Source organism: Aotus nancymaae, unplaced genomic scaffold, assembly GCF_030222135.1.
Source record: "Aotus nancymaae isolate 86718 unplaced genomic scaffold, 86718_ANA_hifiasm-v0.15.2.pri h1tg000089l, whole genome shotgun sequence".
NCBI lineage: Eukaryota > Metazoa > Chordata > Mammalia > Primates > Aotidae > Aotus > Aotus nancymaae.
Window position 1 is genome coordinate 26,170,074 of NW_026988504.1, and position 24,196 is coordinate 26,194,269.

Here is a 24,196-nt window from a genome sequence, read left to right on the forward strand (position 1 = left end):
GGTTCACTGCAACCTCTGCCTCCCAGATTCAAGCGATTCTTCTGTTTCAGCCTCCCAAGTAGCTGAGATTACAGGTGCGCGCCACCACACCCGGCTAATTTTTTTGTATTTTTAATAGAAACGAGGTTTCACCATGTTAGCCAGGCTGGTCTTAAACTCCTGATCTCAGGTGATCTGCCTGCCTCGGCAACCCGAAGTGCTGGGATTACAGACGTGAGCCACAGAGCCCGTCAGAAGTTCAAGACCAGCCTGGCCAACATGGAGAAACCCCCGCTCTACTAATGATACAAAAAAAATTAGCCTGAGGTGGTGGCACGCTCCTGTAATCCCAGCTACTCTGGAGGCTGAGGCAGGGGAATCGCTTGAACCCGGGAGGTGAAGGCTGCAGCGAGCCGACATCGCTCCATTGCACTCCAGCCTGGGTGACAGAGTGAGACTCCATCTCAAAACAAACAAACAAACCTTGTCTTAGGTATTTCCTTGTCAAATCGGAACAGCTGTTCTAGACCGCAGCGTTCATAGAGGTGTGCAAAAGTAACCAGTCAGAGGGCATCTGGCCAGCTGGCTGCCGAAAAGGTTTCAGCCCCAGACGGCCTGAGCCCACCCTCAGCTCAACAGGCCATAACCACAAGTTATTCCTTTAAATTTGCCAGTTGCAGTCCAGTGCTGCTCTACTGGGAACCTGAATGCTGCCCTCCATTCTGCAAAGACTTCCTACATCCTTCCATTATATGGAACCCCCAAACCATAACTATAGCACTTTTATTCTTTAAATTATTTTTATTATATTTTTATTTATCTATCTCTCGAGACGGTCTCAGTCTGTCACTCAGGCTGGAGTGCAGTGGAGCAATCACGGTTCACTGCAGCTCGATCTCTGGGGCTCAAGCCATCCTCCCTCCTCAGCCTACAGAGCTGGGATTATCGGCTATTTTTTTTTCTTTTTGGGTAGAGACGGGGTCTCGCTATGTTGCCCAGGCTGGTCTCCAACTCCTAGGCTCCAGTGATCCTCCCACCTCAGCCTCCCAATGTGCTTGAATACAGACGCCAGCCACCGGACACAGCTTTCATTTCTTTCTTTTCTTTTCTTTTCTTTTTTTTTTTTTTTTTTTTTGAGGCGGAGTTTCGCTGTTGTTACCCAGACTGGAGTGCAGTGGCGCGATCTCGGCTCACAGCAACCTCAGCCTCCTGGGTTCAAGCGATTCTCCTGCCGCATCAGGAGTAGCTGGGATTACAGGCGCCTGCCACCACGCCTGGCTAATTTTTGTATTTTTAGTAGAGAGGGGGGTTTTACCAACTTGGCCAGGCTGGTCTTGAACTCCTGACCTCGTGATCCACCCACCTCGGCCTCCCAAAGTGCTGGCATTACAGGAATGAGCCATAGCGCCCGGCCTTACTTTTATTTCTTTGAGGGGAGAGGAGAGGGGGCGGGGTTCAGGCAGACGCCAGAACCTGTTCGCTTCCACCAAGTAGCCAGGCGGCCTGTCTAGAAAGCCGGCACTGAGTTTCCTCAGGAAAACGAAGCTAAGGCTCCCATTCCCCTCCCTAGCAATCTCAGAACAGAAAACAGTTTTTAGATTTCAGAAATCTTAAATAGACTGGCAGCTCCTGGAGAATAAACATCCTTTGCTTTTAACTTGGACACTTTTGCCTCAGGCAACCCCTTCCCGCTTCCAAGGCCGGGCTCGCTGAGATTTCCGCCAGAGAAAACAAACGAGCCCTCCTCACTAGCCAGATTCCCTGTCAGTCTCTCCGCTACGACGCCGAGTGGTGCATTTTGAAATCTCTCTAGTCCCGCCTCCCTAACTTGATTGGTTTATTCGAACAAACACCTGACCAACTCTGCCGTTGATAGGTGAATATAAAAGACCAGCTACGATTGGTTCTTCTGGACAGAGACAGCGAGAGCCAGTCAGGGATTGGCTTGTCTGCTTCGGGCGGGCTAAAGGAAGGTTCAAGTGGCGATCTCCTAACCGACGGGCGTCTGTGGAGAGGCGGCTTGGTCTGGGGTCGTTTCGTGGGTCCTGCCGGTTTAGTCGCTTTCAGGGTTCTCGAGCCCCTTCACGACCGTCACCATGGAAGTGTCACCATTGCAGGTACGGCTCGTGGGAGGGACTGGCGGTGGTGTGCCTCAGCTCGGCCCGGGCATCTCTCTGGCCGCCCGTGACGGTTGAAGCTCCGGGTCTGCGGTCCGGCCGGCGACCAGCTTGGGAGCCCATATTCTCCACCTCCCGGTTCCAGGGTGATCGTGGAGAGGCGGAAGCCCTTTACGGTGCTAGCAGTGAAGTGTGTCGGCTAAACCGGCTTCCAGGGTGTGTTGCGTTGTTGCCCTGTTTCTAGGGGCAGCATTCCGTTGGTCCCGTAGTGGATCCCTGCTACAGCGCCCCGGGCGCGATGTTATTGAGTCGCGTGTACAGATGCCTTCCCCTCCTGCCCAGTGCTTGAAAACGGCCTTGAATGTCTCCGATCTTGGAAAGGGCAGAGCCTAGCACAGTGTTCCCCGGAGCAGCTGACCGGCCTCCAAAAGCGCCCCCATCCTGAGCTCAGAACCTTCATGTGGCCGAGGGATCGAACTGATAGCCGCCCAAACTGCTGCTGCCGAGCTAGAATCTGCTGTGTGCTTGGGACACCGTGAATAATTTATAATAAGAGGCACTCGGTAAATAATGCATGCAGGAGCTGAAAGAAGTGGGTGTAGTTTGCTCAAGAAAAGAGGTTTCCAGACAGACCGACCCACTTGGTGAGATAATATGTGTGTTTAACCTGACACCTGGGGACTTGGCTGCAGCTAATTTAAATTGTCCTCTTTATACAAAACTGTCAACTCCACTGCTACCTACTAACAGATTCCAACATGTATTGATGTTTCGTTCCTAGTTTTGGGTAGATTTAGGATTAAAAATCCCCTTCTCTCTCTCTCTCTCTTTTTTTAATTGCTAGCCTGTAAATGAAAATATGCAAGTCAACAAAATAAAGAAAAATGAAGATGCTAAGAAAAGATTGTCTATTGAAAGAATCTATCAAAAGAAAACACAGTTGGAGCATATTTTGCTCCGCCCGGACACTTACATTGGCTCTGTGGAATTAGTGACCCAGGTAAAATCAAGCTTATCAAAGGCAATCACCTAGCAGTTGAAATGGATACTCTTCCAGCTGACCTTTCTGTACCTCTCATGTACTGAGTGTCACTGGAACTGGCCTAAATATGGTAATATTTAATACAGAAGACTTTATGGTAATCATGACAGAACAATGAATGTAGAGTAAAAATAACGGTATTTCTTTGCCTTATTTCTAGCAAATGTGGGTTTACGATGAAGATGTTGGCATTAACTATAGGGAAGTCACTTTTGTTCCTGGTTTGTACAAAATCTTTGATGAGATTCTAGGTGAGTAAATCCTTTAATATAAAGATCTTTTGGTCAAATCTTTCCTAAGAAGAATCATTTCAAATAAAAATCAAAAAAAGGCCAGGCCGTGGTGGCTCACGCCTGTAATCCCAGCACTTTGGGAGGCCGAGGTGGGCAGATCACTAGGTCAGGAGTTCAAGACAAGACTGGCAAACATGGTGAAACCCAGTCTCTACTAAAAAATATATAAATTAGCTAGGCATGGTGGCTCCTGCCTGTAATCCCAGCTACTTGGGGGGCTGAGGTAGGAGTATTGCTTGAACCGGACCTGGGAGGCAGAGGTTGCAGTGAGCCGAGATTGCACCACTGCACTCAAACCTGGGCTACAAAGCGAGACTCCATCTCAAAAAAAAAAATCAAAAAAAGATAAAAGTTAAAATATATATATATAAATTTTTTTTTTTTTTCTACCAAGCCTGCTGTAGCTAGGGCTCCTGTCATTTCAATTAGTTAACAAAGGTGAAGTGGTTTCCTGGAACCCAGGAAGTTGAGCTTTCTCCTGGAAACAATACTATGAACAAAAATTGCTAAATTAACAGCTTATTAATGCCACTCTTGTACTGTTGGGAACTTTTTTCTATATCTTACTTAGAGTTATAGAATGTTTTTTAAAACACTAATTTCTTGCAAATGTGTGTTTTATTTTCTTACAGTTAATGCTGCGGACAACAAACAAAGGGACCCAAAAATGTCTTGTATTAGAGTCACAATCGATCCGTACGTCTTTTGCTTAGCCTTTGTTTGTTATGTAGCTCATTGCTATTTTAGTTGCATGTATTTTGATTACTGGTGAAGTTGGCTTTTTTTAAACAGAAGTTCACAAAAGTACACACAATCAGAATGCTAAAATGAAAAACCTATGGATACCCACCACTTAGATCCAACAGTTGTCAACATTTTTCTACATTTTGTCCATCTTTTTAATTAGTTAATTTATTTATTTATTTTATTTGTTTTTTACTTTTGTTTTTCTTTTTTTCTTATCTTAGTTAATTTTTTTTTTAGAGGGTCTCCCTTTGTTGCCTGGCCTCAAGCAGTCCTCCAGTGTTGGCATTATGGGTGTGTGCCATGGCAGCTGGCCTATTTTCTCTGGATCATTTCAAAATAAATTACAGGCATTATGACACCTAATCCCTAAATATTTGAGCGAGCATCTTCAGTAGTTGCTTTAAGTATTCTGGCATCTGGAGTTTTTAACTTTTTCTCATGATGCTATTCAAACAGTAAACCAGTAGGTGGTGGTAGAGAATAATTTGATCTAACATTTCTGGGTGTCCCTTTGTGAGTGATCAGGGTGTTTTTTTTGCTTTTTTGTTGTTGTTGTTGTGATTAATTATGACAAAGTATACATGGATTTTCCTAAGAACTCAATGTCATAGTCTTTAAAAAACGTTGAGCTAGTTTTAATTAGTTTTTTATCGATAATAAGTACTTTCTGGAATAAGAACCATAATGTATATCTAGTTATAACTAAAATATATTACCATCCAAGAATTAACTTAAAATAACTGAAATAAATAAGTCCAAACAAGTTTTCAGCATTTTATTTCAGAGCAAGGCAGTTTATGATTGATACTGTTGTTTGTTTTGCAATGTACTTTGTTGAGTGGGAACAAGAGATGTATAGATGATCCTCTTAAAAGGGGTATAATAGGCATGGTAGCTCACTCCTGTAATCCCAGCACCTTGGGAGGCCAAGGTGAGAGGACCAGTTGAGCCCAGGAGTAGTTTGAGAACAGCCTGGGCAACATAGTGAGACCCTCATCTCTACAAAAAATTTAAAAATTAGGCAGGTGTGGTGGTGCATGCAGCTATTTGGGAGGCTAAAGTGAGAGGATTGCTTGAGCCCAGGATGTCAAGGCTGCAGTGAGCTGTGATCCTCTCATTGTACTCCAGCGAGTGACAGAGCAAGATGCTGTCTCAAAAACGGAATGGGAGTTGTGTATGATAATATTTCCAGATTGTCCTTTTCTTTCCATTGGGCATAAATCATTTCCCTTTGTTTATCCTAACATTTTAAAATTTTATATTTTTTCAACATTATCAGTGTCTACACAGGTGTTGGAAAAGATTTTTTTTTCCTCTTGCCTCCTATTTCAGGAATGTCAGGAACTAAGCATGGTGGGAAATGTAGTTCATGCTGAATTTCAGAAGGTATATATGAAAAGAGTCAAAGAAATTGAGGGCTGGGCATGGTGGCTCACATCTATAATCCCAACACTTTGAGCAATTCTCCTGCCTTAGCCTTCTAAGTAGCTGGAATTAGGCGCAAACCACCATGACTGGCTAATTTTTGTGTTTTTAATAGAGACAGGGTTGTACCATTCTGGCCTCAAGTGATCCGCCTTCCTCAGCCTCCCAAAGTTCTGGGATTACAGGCATAAGCCACTGTGCCCAGCCTGAATATACATATTTTAGAAATAATCGTATTTAAATATTTTTAAATGTTAAGCATTCATTTAATGTGTTGTACAATAGAATTTTCAATCTTGTTTTCTTAGGGAAAACAATTTAATTAGTATATGGAATAATGGAAAAGGTATTCCTGTTGTTGAACACAAAGTTGAAAAGATGTATGTCCCAGCTCTCATATTTGGACAGCTCCTAACTTCTAGTAACTATGATGATGATGAAAAGAAAGTGACAGGTAGAGTATTGAGGGGAAATAACATATTTGTTTCTAAAATATATATATATATATTTTAAATAACTGTGGCATGAGAGTTAAAAATATAGAAGTAAATCTCTATAATTGAATACCTCTGCCAGTGATTAGGAAGTAAAGCTGTCAATGAGATAATAACAATAAAATAGTGTTTCATATTTATTTGCCCAGGTGGTCGAAATGGCTATGGAGCCAAATTGTGTAACATATTCAGTACCAAATTTACTGTGGAAACAGCCTGTAGAGAATACAAGAAAATGTTCAAACAGGCAAGTAAATAGGTGTCTTTTACCTTAATGATAAATGGTAGTACTATAGCCATTTATAATGGCATTAATGGTTGGTTTAATTTAACATAATTTATAAGCATGGAAAATTATTCATAGGCATATATTAGGTTATTAGGACTCATAAATTTATGTTATTTACTAGTAGTTTGTTTGTGAGATGACTTGAATTTTTCATTTTTCCTATTCTTTACTTCCATAGACATGGATGGATAATATGGGGAGAGCTGGTGAGATGGAACTCAAGCCCTTTAATGGAGAAGATTATACATGTATCACCTTTCAGCCTGATTTGTCTAAGTTTAAAATGCAAAGCCTAGACAAAGATATTGTTGCACTAATGTGCAGAAGAGCATATGATATTGCTGGATCCACCAAGGATGTCAAAGTCTTTCTTAATGGAAATAAACTGCCAGTGAGTATTTTCCTGGATATTAAGGATAATAAGGGACTTTGTAATCATTGTCAAGTACAAAATTGATTTGTTTTTTTCCCCTCCCATATATATTGTGTGTGTGTGAGATGGAGTCTCACACTGTTGCCTAGGCTGGAATGCAGTGCTACGATCTTGGCTCACTGCAACCTCTGCCTCCCAGGTTCAAGCGATTCTCCTGCCTCAGCCTCCCCAGTAGCTGGGATTACAAGCACCCACCACCGTGCCTGGCTAATTTTTGTATTTTTAGTAGAGACGGGGTTTCACCATGTTGGCCAGACTGGTTTCGATCTCCTGACCTCAGGTGATCTAAGCATCTCAGCCTCCCAAAGTGCTGGGATTACAGGCATGAGCCACCGTGCCTGGCCCATCCCATATATATTTCTTACCACTTCTCACATATGTTCCTGAAAAGAGAATGTTATGCCACATTTTCTTTTTCTTTTTTTTTTTTTTTTTTTAGACAGAGTCTTGCTCTGTCACGCAGGCTGGAGTGAAGTGGCTCAACTTCAACTCACTGCAACCTCCACCTCCCGGGTTCAAGCAACTCTCCTGGCTCAGCCTCTCGAGAAGCTGGGATTACACGCACCCACCACCGTGCCTGGCTAATTTTTGTATTTTTAGTAGAGACGGGGTTTCACCATGTTGGCCAGACTGGTTTCGAATTCCTGACCTCAGGTGATCTACCCTCCTCATCCTCCCAAAATGCTGGGATTACAGGCATGAGCCACCTCGCCCAGCCGGTATGCCACATTTTTTAATCAGCTCATTTTAAATTTACTGAAGGAATTTCTTTCTCAAAGAAACACCTAAAATACTTTCATGTCCTTTTTTTATTTGTTTATTTTACTTTTTTTTTTCTTTTCTTGATAGCCTCTTGCTCTATCACTCAGGCAGGAGTACAGTGATGCAATCACGGCTCACTACAGCCTCCACCTCCCAGGCTCAAGCAATCATCCCACTTCAGCTTCTGGAGTAGCTGGAAATATAGGCAGCACCACCATGCCCAGCTAATTTTTTTTTAATAGAGATGGGGATCTCACTGTGTTACTCGGGCTGGTCTTGAACTCCTGGGCTCAAGTGAGCCACCCACCTTGGCCTGCGTCTTTCTTTAATGACCATTCTCTTAAACCTATCAGTGAACATCATTGCACTGGTTTTGAAAAGTCCTCATAGTCTATCATTCAACCTATTTTTTTTTATCTGATGCTATCTCCAGATATTTTTTAATAACTTTTTTAATACTATTACCTTTCATTCTTGTACAGGTAAAAGGATTTCGTAGTTATGTGGACATGTATTTGAAGGACAAGTTGGATGAAACTGGTAACCCATTGAAAGTAATACATGAACAAGTAAACCACAGGTGGGAAGTGTGTTTAACAATGAGTGAAAAAGGCTTTCAGCAAATTAGCTTTGTCAACAGCATTGCTACTTCCAAGGTAATTTTATTCTTGAATTATTAATCATGATTTATCTTTACATATAGGTGTTCTTATTGTTTTTAATATATAAAGTGGACTTGAATATTGGGCTAGCTTGGTATAAAGGAGGCTAAATTAGTTTTTTTTTTTAATGTTTGATTATTAAAATTTTGAGGATACTGAGTTTTACAGTTTGGTGTTTTTCCTTATTAGGGTGGCAGACATGTTGATTATGTAGCTGATCAGATTGTGACTAAACTTGTTGATGTTGTGAAGAAGAAGAACAAGGGTGGTGTTGCAGTAAAAGCACATCAGGTATGTGCTTTTGGCAGTTTTCTTTTTCTAAAGGAAGACGAGAAGGGCTATGAATAAAGCATGAATACATTTTTAGTAACTTAATATCAACTTTTATTGCAGGTGAAAAATCACATGTGGATATTTGTAAATGCCTTAATTGAAAACCCAACCTTTGACTCTCAGACAAAAGAAAACATGACTTTACAACCCAAGAGCTTTGGATCAACATGCCATTTAAGTGAAAAATTTATCAAAGCTGTGAGTACTTAGAGGGAAATAAAAATAAAAGCACTTGACTTTATTTTCCATTATGCTTCTCAGCTCTGCAGAAACAAAGAGTCTTCCCACAGTGCACTTCTCTGAGTCTTCCAGTCTGTAAAGGAAGTAAACTGGCTTTTTTTTAACTGATTTTACTAAGGACTTAATTGCTGTCTATATTTCAGTATTTCCCAATTACATATCACCATTAAGCTTAGATCACTTTTGAATTCATCCAGCTGCTAAACACCCTCACTTTAAATGCCTAAGATTTGCCCTCAGTCAACACATCCAAAACTGAATTCGTTAACTCCATACTCACTGACTTGCCAGTACAGGCAGCTCCCCACACCCTCCAATAAAGGAACAACTTCCTATCTTAGTAAAAAGCCCCAACCAACCTCTAGGTTGTATAAACAAGAAAACTGGGAGCCTTTTCTTTATCCAGTCAATAACAATCATCTCTGAGACCGCAGCAGCTTCTCACCATTATCTTTTTTTTGGTTTACTATAATAGATTCTTAACCTTCCTACTGGTTAAGTCCTTTCCTTGCAATGCTTTTGAGTGACCTTTTTGTGTTAAAACACACATTTCTGTCTTCACTCTTAATTTGAAATCTTTCAATGACTCACACTCAGGGAAAATCCAAATTCCATAATTTGGTCAACAAGAAAGATCTGCTTTAATCTAATTACACATACTTCTCCAACTCATCTCAGTGCCACTTTTTCCTATATTGTCCTGTTGCTTTTTAAATTTCTGAAAAGCCTGGTGCTCTTCCCCTCCCTAGAGTTTATTCACATGCTAATCCCTCTGCCTGAAATGCATCCTTTTCACCTGGCTAACTACTTTAGCTCTTGTCCTTTCCTCAGGAAAGCCTTTACTTTTTACCCTTCCCCCAGCTAAATTGGTCCCAATATGATATTGAGCATAGCTTATTGTCATGTAGCAAACTTTTTGTTACCCGTAACACTTATAACACTGTAACTTATTTTATTTGTCTTTTTTTAGGCAGAGTCTCGCTCTGTCACCCAGGCTGGAATGCAGTGGCAGTGATCTCAGCTGACTGCAACCTCCACCTTCTGGGTTCAGGTGATTCTCCTGCCTCAGCCTCCCGAGTAGCTGAGATTACAGGTGTGTGACACCATGCTTGGCTAATTTTTTTTTTTTTGTACTTTTAGTAGAGAGATGATTTCACCATGTTGGTCAGGCTGGTCTCAAACTCCTGACCTCAAATGATCCACCCATCTCAGCCTCACAAACTGTTGGGATTACAGGTGAGAGCCGCTGTGCCCGGTATTTTCTTTTCTTTTTTTTCTTTTTCTTTTTTTTTTTTTTTGAGACAGAGTCTTGCTCTGTTGCCCAGGCTGCAGTGCAGGGACATGATCCCGGCTCACTGTAACCTCTGCCTCCCAGGTTCAAGCGATTCTCATGCCTCAGTCTCCTGAGTAGCTGGGATTATAGACACACAGCACCACACCCAGCTAATTTTTGTATTTTTAGTAGAGACAGGGTTTCACCATGTTGGCCAGGCTGGTCTTGAACTCCTGGCTTCATGTGATCCACCATCCTCAGCCTCCCAAAGTGCTGAGATTATAGACATGAACCACCATGCCCAGCTATGTCTGTCTTCTGTGTTGTGTGTTAAACTTAGCATTATTATTATTATTTTGAGACAGCTTCTCACTCTATTACCCAGGCTGGAGTGCTGTGGCTTGATCGCAGCAGCTCACTGCAACCTCCGCCTCCCAGGTTCAAGCAGTTCTCTTGCCTCAGCCTCCCAAGCAGTTGGGATTGCAGGCATCCCATACCACCATGGCTGGCTAATTTTTTTTATTTTTATTTATTTTTTTTTTTTTGAGACAGAGTTCCCCTTTTGTCACCCAGGCTAGAATGCAATGGCGCCATCTAGACTCCCTGCAACCTCCTCCTCCAGAGTTCAAGCAATTCTCCTGCCTCAGCCTCCTGAATAGCTGGAATTACAGGTGCCTACCACCATGCTGGCTAATTTTTGTATTTTTAGTAGAGATGGGGTTTTGCCATGTTGGCCAGGCTGGTCTCAAATTCCTGGCCTCAGGTGATCCTCCCGCCTCGGCTTTCTAAAGTGCTGGGATTATAGGCATGAGCCACCATGCCTGGCCTAATTTGTTTTAACTACCACGTCTCCAACAAGTAGCTCAGTGCTAGCACAATGTAAGTACATAGTAAATATTTATTGAGCAAATGAACCAAAGGAACTGCTCCCTCAGTGGTGATAACCTGACATGGGAAGATGTGCCACCCTCTATCCAGAAATTATTGTTCTACATCTTTTTAATTTTTGAATTTTTTTTTTTTTTTTTTTTTTTTTTTGAGACAAAGTCTGGCTCTGTCGCCCAGGCTGGAGTGCAATGGTGTGATCTCTGCTTACTGCAACCTCTGCCTCCCAGGTTCAAGCAATTCTCCTCCCTTAGCCTCCTAAGTAGCTGGGATTACAGGCACGTGCCACCACACCTGGCTAATTTTTTTTTTTTTTTTTTTTTTGTATTTTTAATAGAGATGGGGTTTCACCATGTTGGTCAGGCTGACCTGAAACTCCTGACCTCGTGAACTGCCTGCCTTGGCCTCCCGAAGTGCTGGGATTACAGGTGATCCACCTTGCACAGCTTATTTTATTTTTATTAAGGTTCATTTGTATTCTAGGTTTCTGATAGAACCCTTCTTCCCTAATATGAATCTTCTCGTTTTCAGGCAATTGGCTGTGGTATTGTAGAAAGCATACTAAACTGGGTGAAGTTTAAGGCCCAAGTCCAGTTAAACAAGAAGTGTTCAGCTGTAAAACATAACAGAATCAAGGGAATTCCGAAACTTGATGATGCCAATGATGCAGGTATATATTTAATAACGTTTCCAAACTTTAAGTCTTACAGTTGTTATTCATTAATGGTATACCATGGATATTTATTTTTCCCTTGACAGAATAACTATATTCAACAGAATAACTTTGTTAAAAATCAACCTGTGGCTGGGCGCGGTGGCTCACGCCTATAATCCCAGCACTTTGGGAGGCCGAGGCGGGCGGATCACATGGTCAAGAGATCAAGACCATCCTGGCCAACATGGTGAAACCCTGTCTCTACTAAAATACAAAAATTAGCTGGGCATGGTAGCGTGGGCCTGAAGTCCCAACTACTCTGGAGGCTGAGGCAGGAGAATTGCTTGAACCCGGAAGGTAGAGGTTGCAGTGAGTCGAGATCGAGCCACTGCACTCCAGCCTGGCACCTGGTGACAGAGTGAGACTGTCTAAAAAAAAAAAAAAAAAATCAACCTGTTTCCTATTATGGAACATTTAGGCCATTTTTAATTTTAGCTTGTTATTAATAATATTGAGGTGATTATTTTGGAGTTTAAAACAAGAATGTTTACATCATGATCTATTACCTAACAAATAATTTTACTTGTTATATATTGTAAATTATTTGTGTTTTATCACAAGGCTATAAACAGTATGTTCAAAGTAGTATATTTGAGGTTGAACTAAATGTGCTAATATTAACTTGTGTATTTTTATTTTAGGGGGCCGAAACTCCACTGAGTGTACGCTTATCCTGACTGAGGGAGACTCAGCGAAAACTTTGGCTGTTTCAGGCCTTGGTGTGGTTGGGAGAGACAGATATGGGGTTTTCCCTCTTAGAGGAAAAATACTTAATGTTCGAGAAGCTTCTCATAAGCAGGTAGAATATAAAACTATCTAAATCTAGTTTATAATGGAAGACTTTATGCTTATATTTTCCCTCATTAGGCTTTTTGAAAGATACTTTAGACAATTTGTGATTATTTTGAGAAATTGGGTACATTGTAGCCTATCTTTTTTAATGCCACATGCACGTAGTGTTTTATTCTTTGAAGACTGCTTCTAAAACATTGCACTAAGTCAAACTGAAAGATAAAGTTCAAAATAGTTTTTAAAGGATGTTAAAACATATGTAATGACTGTCCACTGTACAAAATCTTGATCTTAGAGCTTATGATACATCCAGTTGGCAGTAGCACCAAGGTTTTCCAAATAGCCAGTCATCATTTTTCTCTTGTATGCATAGACTTCTTCTGATTAGCTGCCTTCTGCTTTTGTTGCATGATCTCAGAGTCCCTCTGCTTTCTCTGAGGTAGTCAGGCTATCCTCTTTTCTTTTTCCCTTGCTATTTCCTGGGTTTTCTTCATGTTTTTCTGGCGGACAAGTTCTCGTTGATTTCCACATGCCATGCCGCTCACCAACAAATCCTAGAAGAGAGCGACTTGGAAAAGCAACGGCTCCCTGGCACACTGGGCTGCCATTACCACCATCGACCAGGAAGGCTGAGCCTGTGTGGGCCCTCCGCCCGGTGGTGCCTCCACTTCACTCCGCCAGTGGCCTTGTATCCTATCTTAACAGACCTTTCTGACTTAGTATATAAGCTAATAATTGCTCAAAATACTAGAGCTCAAGAAAATCCAAGCAACATATACTGTTATATTTCTTTGTTCTTTTCAAATGCATAAACAAGACATTACTTTTTTTGGTATGTATGTCCATTTCAGATCATGGAAAATGCTGAGATTAACAACATCATCAAGATTGTGGGTCTTCAGTACAAGAAAAACTATGAAGATGAAGATTCATTGAAGACTCTTCGTTATGGGAAAATAATGATTATGACAGATCAGGTTAGATTTGCTAACAAATTTTTAGATTGTTCAACTAAATTAACCATGTCTTAGTTACATTTTTGGTTTTGGCCATGAAATAAATTACTAGGCCAGGCACAGTGGCTCACGCCTGTAATCCCAGCACTTTGGGAAGCCGAGGCTGGCAGATCACAAGGTCAGGAGTTCAAGACCAGCCTGGCCAACACCGTGAACCTCGTGTCTACTAAAAATACAAAAATTACCCAGGCATGGTGGTACATGCCTGTAATCCCAGCTACTCAGGAAGCTAAAGCAGGAGAACCCCTTGAAACCTGGGAGGCAGAGGTTGCAGTGAGCCAACATGGCGCCACTGCACTCCAGCCTGAGCGACAGAGCAAGACTACGTCTCAAATAAATAAATAAATAACTTAAACAGGAGCTTTATTCATTATCTCTAATCAACATCTAATCAGATATGCTTATATCATATGTATGTTAAAATACAGGTTAAGTGAGTCTGGATTTGAACAGACCTTTTTTAATTCCCATAGAAAATTTGACAAATTGCCAGTAAGTAAATTATAATTTTTTTTATTTCTGAACAGTTCTTTTTTTATTGTTTGTTTATTTGAGATGGAGTTTCACTCTTGTTGCCCAGGCTGGAGTGCAGTGGCTAAATCTTGCTCACTTCAATCTCCACCTCACGGGTTCAAGCGATTCTCCTGCCTCAGCCTCCCAAGTAGCTGGGATAATGGGTGCCTGCCACCACGCCTGGCTAATTTTTGTATTTTTAATAGAAACAAGGTTTCACCATGTTGGCTAGGCTGGTCTCAAACTCCTGACCTCAGATGATCTACCTGCCTCAGCCTCCCAAAGTTCTGGGATTACAAGTGTGAGCCACCAAATCAGTCCTAAAAATTCTTTTGAACTTTGGCTTCAAATATTTCTAGGATCAAGATGGTTCCCACATCAAAGGCTTGCTGATTAATTTTATCCATCACAATTGGCCCTCTCTTCTGCGACATCGTTTTCTGGAGGAATTCATCACTCCAATTGTAAAGGTATGCTAATTAATAAGATACCGTAATGGATATTTTAAGGCCCTACTCCTCAAACCTGGATATACATATATAATAAACCCAGTCATATGTAATGGAATCCAGGGGACCCCACAATGTACAAAGCCATAGTCATTGTTTTTTATCACAGGTATCTAAAAACAAGCAAGAAATGGCATTTTATAGCCTTCCTGAATTTGAAGAATGGAAGAGTTCTACTCCAAATCATAAAAAATGGAAAGTCAAATATTACAAAGGTTTGTAATGAAATTCATATAGAACTTCTCACTTTATTACATACCCTGTACAAGACTGTATAAGGAAAGTTAGTATTCTTGGTTTTATAGGTTTGGGCACCAGCACATCAAAGGAAGCTAAAGAATACTTTGCAGATATGAAAAGACATCGTATCCAGTTCAAATATTGTGGTCCTGAAGATGATGCTGCTATCAGCCTGGTACGTACGTTTGAGTTGTATTTTATATATACATTTCAGTTTTAGAAATCACTGCTTTATTCAATTGAAACATTTACATTTTTGTATAAGAATGTTTTATAGAATAGAAAGTTTCCAGTAAGCATATCCCAGAGATGGAATCAGATATTTCAGAAAATTTTGATTTTGGCTGGGCATAGTGGCTCACTCCTGTAATCCTAGCACTTTGGGAGGCCGAGGCGGGTAGATCACCTGAAATCAAGAGTTGGAGACCAACCTGTCCAACATGGTGAAACCTCATCTCTACTAAAAATACAAAAATTAGCTGGGCGTGGTGGCAGGCACCCATAATCCCAGCTGCTCAGGAGGCTGAGGCAGGAGAATCGCTTGAACCATGAAGGCAGAGGTTGCAGTGAGCCAAGACTGCGCCATTGCACTTCAGCCTGGGCAAAATAGTAAAACCTCAGGCTCAAAAAAAAAAAAAGACCAAAAGTCCGGGCCAGGTGGCTCATGCCTGTAATCCTAGCACTTTGGGAGGCCAAGGCAGGCAGATCACCTGGGGTCAGGAGTTCGCAACCAGTCTGACTAACATGGAGAAACCATGTCTCTACTAAAAATACAAAATTAGCTGGGCATGGTGGTGCATGCCTGTGATCCCAGCTACCTGGGAGGCTGAGGCAGGAGAATCACTTGAACCCAGGTGGCGGAGGTTGCAGTGAGCCAAGATTGTGCCATTGCACTCCAGCCTCGGCAACTAGAGCAAAAATCCATCTTGAAAAACAAAGAAAACAGAATTTTTGTTGTTTTTCTGTTGTTTGTTTGTTTGTTCTTTGTGGAAGGATACTTGGAACCTATTAGTACCAGTGACATCTTTTTCATCCTTAAATTTGTAGGCCTTTAGCAAAAAACAGATAGACGATCGAAAGGAATGGTTAACAAATTTCATGGAGGATAGAAGACAACGAAAGTTACTTGGGCTTCCTGAGGTAAAAGTGTTAAATATATCCCACAAAATGGACCTTTCGGTATTGAAAATATAGCAAATTAAACTTACTGAATAGTTATTTTAGTAAAAATTTGAAATGATAGAATTGTGCAGCAGTTAAATTTGCTTTATCTTTAAAACATATAAAATATTTCTGTATTCTATATTTTATAAAGACTTAATAATTATAGAAATAATAATTCTAAAGGTTTCTTTGTTTGATTTTTGTATTGAGCATTATTAAGCATTGGTCTTATGTAATACTGTTTGGTCCCTCAGGATTACTTGTATGGACAGACTACCACATATCTGACATATAATGACTTCATCAACAAGGAACTTATCCTGTTCTCAAATTCTGATAATGAAAGATCTATCCCTTCTATGGTGGATGGTGAGTTCCACTTTGTTAGTCTGTTTTTATTATAAGATGGAAATCAAATTCCCAAAAATGGTTAAATTGAGGATACTTATGTTTGCCCTTATTTTATTTTAAAGGTTTGAAACCAGGTCAGAGAAAGGTTTTGTTTACTTGCTTCAAACGGAATGACAAGCGAGAGGTAAAGGTTGCCCAATTAGCTGGATCAGTCGCTGAAATGTCTTCTTATCATCATGGTGAGGTAAACACATAATCCATGTTTCCAGAAAGCATTATATCTTCAGAAATACCTGCATAGTCAGTCTCAAAATAGATTTGGTGAAAGTATAAGCTCATATATGCATAGTAAAGAACAAGTTAGCAAAACCTATCCATCAATAAAACTGCTTGCCCTTTGATTTCTGAAAGTAATATTCCTGCAGGGATACTCATAAATCTGCAAAGGTCTACATTAAAAGATAGTTAGCATGTTTATTATAACTTTTTGATGTCAAGATTTAGACCTCCACTGATTGGAAAATTGTTATAATAAATTATGACACATATATGCATGGAATCAGTGCTATAATTTCAGTAAAACTGTGTGCACTGACACTGAGGAATATCCATGGTCTATTGTCAGGTGAGGAAAAACAGAAGCAGAACAATAACTAAAAATGTCTACAAGAATATGCTCTAAATTGTTCACTTTAGTTATCCCTGGGAATTGGAAAGGGCAACTTTCACTTTATATATGTCTGAATTGTTTGACTTTACACCAACACCAACAGATAGTCCTTTTTTATTTTGTGATTGCTTTTTGCATTAATTATGTAAAATAGTTCTAAAGAACTGGATTGCCTACAGGTTTCTAGAAATTTAAATATAATGGTTTTGTTACTTTCAATCAAAATATAGTGGGGACACAATAAATGTTCACCCAACAAACATTTGTTGAATGCCTGTCATGTACCAGGTATATAGAATTAATAAAAATAATACGTTTCTTATCTCCAAGGTATAGTAACAATTTAATCAGAAGACCAATATATACATACAGCTATAGAATAAAGTGATACATGCTAGAAAAGAAATGAGCAAAGCATTATAACACAAAGGAGGAAATATTTCATTTTGCTGAGGATAAGGAGAGGAACTCTGCCTTCAAAGTTGAGTGGGATTTAATAGATAGAATTATTGGAAGGCAAGAGCCCTGAACTTGAGCTGAAAGTCGTAGGTTCAAGTACTACTTCTGCCATCTATTAATCTGAGGAAAGTCACTACACAACTAAACCTCACAAAATGTTACAGATTATAGTGTGATTTGGTCATAATAATGTATTTGTATTAGTAAAAGCCTCAGCTTAATAAATCTTTTTTTTCCCCACAGATGTCACTAATGATGACCATTATCAATTTGGCTCAGAATTTTGTGGGTAGCAATAATCTGAACCTCTTGCAGCCCATTGGTCAGTTTGGTACCAGGCTACATGGTGGCAAGGATTCTGCTAGTCCACGATACATCTTCACAATGCTCAGGTAGGTATGCTTTCACTTTCTGGTGAATTGCCATTTCCAGTTTTGAAACAATGTGAGATTTAGTTGACTAATAATACAAAAACTCCGTTAATCAGAAAATACTGGCATCTAGTGGGCAAAGGCCGGGGTGAGGCTTATAAATACCCTAACATACACAGGAAAGCCCCCTCATAACAAAGAATTATCCAGTGCAACTTGTCAGTTATGCTAAGATTGAGAAACCCTGATGTAGAGCTTGGGACTGAGTAAAGAAGACTCTGATTCTTCTAAATATCACAATTGAAATTTTACTCCTTTACAAAACTATGGAGAGTACATTATGAATGGTCAATTTTCAGCTGTCATCCCAGTCACCCTTTCAGTGGCATTCAACACAGTTACTAATTGCTCCATCCTTGAAACTCTTTATTTGGCCTCTATGACAGTAGACTTCTCTGGTTCTCTTCTTCCTTATTAACTTTCTTCCTTATTAGCTGGGTCCTTCTCACCTTCCCAACTTCTAAATACTGGTTCATCCTAGGGTTCCTTCATCAGATCTCTTCCTACTATCTACACTCAGTTCCCAAATAATCTCACATTTATCTGGTCTATACCTTTAAATTTCCAGTCCTGGTCTCTCCCCTGAACTCTCAACTTTTATGTCTGACTGCCCTCTCAACATTTCCCATTCAGATATCTAGTTAAGTATCTCAAACATAAGTATCTAAAACCAAATCCTTAGTTTTCCTGTCTCAGTAATTGAAATGCCATCCTTCTGATTCCTCAGGCTAAAAACCTTGTCACCCTTGACTCCTTTGCTTGACACTTACATTCAGTTCCTCAGCAAATTTTATAGGCTCTGCACTGGAAAAATACTAAGCCACCCCCATCTCATCTAAACTATTGCAATGTAATCTATCATCTGTCTTTTCTTATAGCAGCCAATTTAAAAAAAAAAAAAAGTCACTCTAGCTGGGCACAATGGCTCATGCCTATAATTCCAGCACTTTGGGAGGCCAAGGTGGGCAGATCACAAGGTCAGGAGTTCAAGACCAGCCTGGCCAACCTGGTGAAAACCTGCCTCTACTAAAGATATAAAAAATTAGCTGGACATCATGGTGCACACCTGTAATCCCACCTACTTGGGAGGCTAAGGCAGGAGAATTGCTTGAACCTAGGAGGCAGAGGTTGCAGTGAGCCGAGATAACACCATTGCACTCCAGCCTAGGTGACAGAGTGAGACTCCATCTCAAAAAAAGTAAAAATAAGTCACTCTGATTCAGAACCTTCAACTGCTCAGAGTAAAATCTAAAGACCTGTTTTAGCTAACCAGACATTATGTGATCCATGTCCCCACCTTCCATATCTTTTGATTCCTTCTCATACCATCTCTTCTCCAGCCACACTATCCTCAGCCTATACTCAAATACACTAAGCACATTTCCTCTTCAGGGCCTTTTACTTACTGGTTCCTTTGCCTGCAACACTCCTTCTCTAGATATCCATATGGCTCAGAACCTCAGTTTCTTTCTTTCTTTTTTCTTTTTTGAGGAGTTTTGCTCTTTTTGCCTCGGCTGGCACGATCTCAGCTCACTGTAACCTCTGCCTCCCAGATTCAAGCAATTCTCCTGCCTAAGCCTCCCATGTACCTGGGATTACAGGTGCACACCACCACAGCCAGCTAATTTTGTATTTTTAGTAGAGACTGGGTTTCACCATGCTGGTCAAGCTGGTCTTGAGCTCCTGTCCTCAGGTGATCCCCCTACCTTGGCCTCCCAAAGTGCTGGGATTACATGCTTGAGCTACCACGCCTGACCCCCTCAATTTCTTTTCTCTGCTCAAATGTAATCTTATCAGAAAAGGCATAGCTTTCCTTAGTACCTCTTCAGTCACTTTCTTACTTTTTCTTCTCAGTATTTAGCCCACTACTTAACAAAATGTATGTTCATTGCCAAATCTCTACTGGAATGTGAGCTCCTTGAGAATTGAGACGTTATGTCTATGTGACTAACACATAGAAAGTGCTCAATAAATATTATTTAATGAGTATTAGTCAGCATAAAACCAAGATAATTTTCGTGTATAAGTATGAGATAACATGTCCTTTTCATAAAAGTTATATCAAATTCAGTATTTTTATAAAATAACATTATTTGATTCTTTTGTTTAGCTCTTTGGCTCGGTTGTTATTTCCACCAAAAGATGATCACACATTGAAGTTTTTATACGATGACAACCAGCGTGTTGAGCCTGAATGGTACATTCCTATTATTCCCATGGTGCTAATAAATGGTGCTGAAGGGATCGGTACTGGATGGTCCTGCAAAATCCCCAACTTTGATGTTCGTGAAGTTGTAAATAACATCAGGCGTTTGATGGATGGAGAAGAACCTTTGCCAATGGTAAGTATTCTGTGTGTGTTATAAGAGCTTTACTTTTCCTTGGGTTTCAATTGAGTAGACTGTATGATTAAAGAGGATGCAAACATAAAATTTAATTTCATACTTTATACTTAGATTTATTGTTAAACGCTGTTGTGATTTCTGTCTAGTATAACATTTAGAAAACATTGTTTTTTAAAATGCCAATTTAGCTTCCAAGTTACAAGAACTTCAAGGGTACTATTGAAGAACTGGCTCCAAATCAATATGTGATTAGTGGTGAAGTGGCTATTCTTAATTCCACAACCATTGAAATCTCAGAGCTTCCCGTCAGAACATGGACCCAGGTAAATAATTATGGATTTCTCTTTTAGTTTTGTGATCAAAAGAAACACTTTTTGTACTATTGCTTTTGACTATTCAGGAGCCTATATTTTAGAAACTTCAGGATTATTTCTTTCTTTAGACATACAAAGAACAAGTTCTAGAGCCCATGTTGAATGGCACTGAGAAGACACCTCCTCTCATAACCGACTATAGGGAATACCATACAGATACCACTGTGAAATTTGTTGTGAAGATGACTGAAGAAAAACTGGCAGAGGCAGAGAGAGTTGGGCTACACAAAGTCTTCAAACTCCAAACTAGTCTCACATGCAACTCTATGGTGTGTATTTGTTTTGTGAGATGTACATATGTTTCAATTTATATTAAAGATTAATTAATATCTGGCTCACACCTGTAATCCCAGCACTTTGGGAGGCTGAGGTGGGTGGATCATGAGGTCAGGAGTTCAAGACCAGCCTGGCCAATATGGTGAAACCCCATCTCTACTAAAAATACAAAAATTAGCTGAGTGTGGTGGCGCGCGTCTGTAGTTCCAGCTGCTTGAAAGACTGAGGCAGGAGAATCACTTGAACTCAGGAGGTAGTAGTTGCAGTGAGCCAAGATCATGCCACTGCACTTCAGCATGGGCAACAGAGCAAGACTCTGTCTCCAAAAAAAAAAAAAAAAAGATTATTATCCATTTTAAAAGTATATCATAGTCTACCTTTATAAAGTTTAGCCAATTTGTCTATTCTTGGCTCTAATCTTGTTTTCCTTTTCCAGGTGCTTTTTGACCACGTAGGCTGTTTAAAGAAATATGACACAGTGTTGGATATTCTAAGAGACTTCTTTGAACTCAGACTTAAATATTACGGATTAAGAAAAGAATGGCTCCTAGGAATGCTTGGTGCTGAGTCTGCCAAACTGAATAATCAGGCTCGCTTTATCTTAGAGAAAATAGATGGCAAAATAATCATTGGTATGTTTTGGGAATAATAACTGCTTACTAAAACTCTAGTTATGCCAAACTTTCTTTAAACATTTTTGGTGAGAGTAATGGTGGAGAGAGAGAGGCAGAATCCATTTAATTCACCTGGTCACTTATGCAAAGATTTCTTTTAAATATCTGATTCGATATTTGTAGTTTGAAAGAGACGATGTTTCCTTGATTGAGCATCTTGAGAAATCAAGATTTAGTTGACAATTAGACATGAGGAGAATAGAAAGCTAGAAAATCTTGCATAAACTGATTGATCAAGAGAATAATAGTACACTAATCATGCTACAGGAACAGAAAATAAAAGAAGAGATAGTAAGTCTGATGGGGAAAAAAAAGCAGGAAAATTTTAAGTGGCTTATACTGTCTGGGTGTGGCAGCTCACACCTGTAATCCCAGCACTTGAGCTGTTGAGCTAGGGAGGTGAAGGCTGCAGTAAGCCTAAATAGTGCCACTGCACTCCAGCCTGGGCACAAGAGTGACAAGAGTCCCTGTCTAAAAAAAAAAAAAAAAAATTAAAGATTTGATCATAGCCTCATATATGATTTGACTGCCCCCTTGTGGTAATTTACATTTGTCAGTGGTTTAGGAATACTTGTCTGTATACCCAGATGTACAAATTTGTGCACGACTAAGTTTAATTTCCAGTTTTAAACTTTTGACTGGTAAAACCTTATCCCTTTCCTAAAATATTACTCATAATCATTATCTCTAATTTTTTTTTTAATAGAAAATAAGCCTAAGAAAGAATTAATTAAAGTTCTGATTCAGAGGGGATATGATTCAGATCCTGTGAAGGCTTGGAAAGAAGCCCAGCAAAAGGTAATCTTGGTTGGCACTTTTCTATATTGTTAAAGACTATGTATTAAGTAATGCTTATGTTTCACATTTTCTAATAAGGCTACGTTTTATTTCATCCTTTAGGTTCCAGATGAAGAAGAAAATGAAGAGAGTGACAATGAAAAGGAAACTGAAAAGAGTGACTCCATAACAGATTCTGGACCAACCTTCAACTATCTTCTTGATATGCCCCTTTGGTATCTAACCAAGGAAAAGAAAGATGAACTGTGCAGACTAAGAAATGAAAAAGTGAGTTGGTGGTAGGATGGTACATGCTGCTTAGTTTTGTTCTAATGGTAAAAGTAAAAATTATGTGTTGCATGAAAATGCTGCTTGTGTACATATATTAACTCAATTTTGAAATTATGAAGGAACAAGAGCTGGACACGTTAAAGAGAAAGAGTCCATCAGATTTGTGGAAAGAAGACTTGGCTGCATTTATTGAAGAACTGGAGGTGTGTAGTTTATAATGCCTATGCTAGAATTTTTATTAATGAAATAATATATTCCGGCAGTATACCTTTGTCAAGATAGTTCACAATTGGCAATAGAAAGAAAATAAGAGGCATAAGGATAAATCCAAAATAATGTATAAAAGAACAGATCATTGGCCAGGTGCAGTGGCTCATGCTGATAATTCCAGCATTTTGGGAGGCTGAGATGGGCGCATCACTTGAGGTCAGGAGTTCAAGACCAGCCTCGCCAACATGATGAAACCCTGTCTCTACTAAAAATACAAAAATTAGCCAGGCATGGTGGCAGGCTTCTATAATCCCAGCTACTCAGGAGGGTGAGGCAGGAGAAGCTCTTGAACCTGGGAGGCGGAGGTTGCAGTGAGCCAAAATTGCACCATTGCACTTTAGCCTTGGCAACAAGAGCGAAACTCCGTCTTAAAAAAAAAAGGACAAAGCCACTGGGTGTGGTGGTTCATGCCTGTAATTTGTGTGCTATAGGAGGCTGAGGCAGGAGGATCACTTGAGATTAGGAGTTCAAGACCAGCCTGGACAACATAGCAAGACCTCATCTTTACAAAATTTTTTTTTAAATAGCCAGGCATGGTGGTGTGGGCCTATAGTCTCAGCTACTCTGGAGGCCAAGGTGGGAGGGTCACTGAAGAACAGGAGTTCAAGGCTGCAGTGAACCATGATCATTTACCCATGTACTCCAGCCTGGGTGATAGAGCATAACTCTGTCTCTTTAAAAAAAGAAAAAACCTTGTTTCTTAAATTTAACATGCAAATTTATATTATTGCACTTCAGTATAGGTGCCTAGCTCATTGTAATCACTTGATTGGATAAGTGTACATCACTTCCTTTCATATTTTATATGTGAGTTTATACATATATATATGTATATACATGTTTTATTCTTAGTTTCTCCCTTGTTTTCCTCAAAAAGGTTAAGTGGTAGAATCAGGAATAAAACCCAGTCTTCTGTCTCCACACCTTCCTTTTCAAGGTGTGCCTTAATTACATCTTCACTATTGTTGATAGTATACTAGGTTATGGAACAATTTATCACAAGTTTTTAAGATGTAACAAATGGAAATCAGCTTAACTGTGGCCTTTCAGATGTTGTAATGTTTTTGTTAACATATAAATTTGCTTTCTTATACCCCTTCTATAGGCTGTTGAAGCCAAGGAGAAACAAGATGAGCAAGTTGGACTTCCTGGGAAAGGAGGGAAAGCAAAAGGGAAAAAAGCACAAATGGCTGAAGTTTTGCCTTCTCCATGTGGTCAAAGAGTCATTCCACTAATAACTGTAGAAATGAAAGCAGATGCAGAAAAGAAAAGTAAAAGGAAAATTAAGGTAATACTCTTGTGGTGGCTCACGCCTGTAATCCCAGCACTTTGGGAGGCCAAGGTGGGTGGATCAC

The 24,196-nt window shown here is 40.0% G+C and overlaps 1 protein-coding gene and 1 pseudogene across 1 annotated transcript in view; one reads left to right on the forward strand and one right to left on the reverse strand.

The window, feature by feature from the left end:
- Positions 1-2,051: 2,051 nt before the first annotated feature.
- TOP2A (DNA topoisomerase II alpha) overlaps positions 2,052-24,196 on the forward strand; it is a 31,305-nt gene continuing 9,160 nt past the window's right edge. The window contains exons 1-28 of the mRNA XM_012452025.3: positions 2,052-2,096; positions 2,941-3,096; positions 3,299-3,389; positions 4,064-4,127; positions 5,912-6,057; positions 6,247-6,344; positions 6,565-6,777; positions 8,064-8,237; positions 8,433-8,534; positions 8,637-8,774; positions 11,506-11,644; positions 12,331-12,488; positions 13,333-13,458; positions 14,370-14,480; positions 14,629-14,734; positions 14,825-14,934; positions 15,807-15,899; positions 16,178-16,292; positions 16,397-16,518; positions 17,647-17,795; positions 19,945-20,176; positions 20,368-20,502; positions 20,622-20,822; positions 21,266-21,461; positions 22,210-22,301; positions 22,404-22,568; positions 22,691-22,774; positions 23,947-24,129. Of these exons, the coding sequence (XP_012307448.2) occupies positions 2,076-2,096; positions 2,941-3,096; positions 3,299-3,389; positions 4,064-4,127; positions 5,912-6,057; positions 6,247-6,344; positions 6,565-6,777; positions 8,064-8,237; positions 8,433-8,534; positions 8,637-8,774; positions 11,506-11,644; positions 12,331-12,488; positions 13,333-13,458; positions 14,370-14,480; positions 14,629-14,734; positions 14,825-14,934; positions 15,807-15,899; positions 16,178-16,292; positions 16,397-16,518; positions 17,647-17,795; positions 19,945-20,176; positions 20,368-20,502; positions 20,622-20,822; positions 21,266-21,461; positions 22,210-22,301; positions 22,404-22,568; positions 22,691-22,774; positions 23,947-24,129 (3,720 nt within the window). The 5' untranslated portion in view covers positions 2,052-2,075. The remainder of the gene's footprint in view (positions 2,097-2,940; positions 3,097-3,298; positions 3,390-4,063; positions 4,128-5,911; positions 6,058-6,246; positions 6,345-6,564; positions 6,778-8,063; positions 8,238-8,432; positions 8,535-8,636; positions 8,775-11,505; positions 11,645-12,330; positions 12,489-13,332; positions 13,459-14,369; positions 14,481-14,628; positions 14,735-14,824; positions 14,935-15,806; positions 15,900-16,177; positions 16,293-16,396; positions 16,519-17,646; positions 17,796-19,944; positions 20,177-20,367; positions 20,503-20,621; positions 20,823-21,265; positions 21,462-22,209; positions 22,302-22,403; positions 22,569-22,690; positions 22,775-23,946; positions 24,130-24,196) is intronic.
- LOC135271716 (small EDRK-rich factor 1-like) lies at positions 12,832-13,017 on the reverse strand (annotated as a pseudogene).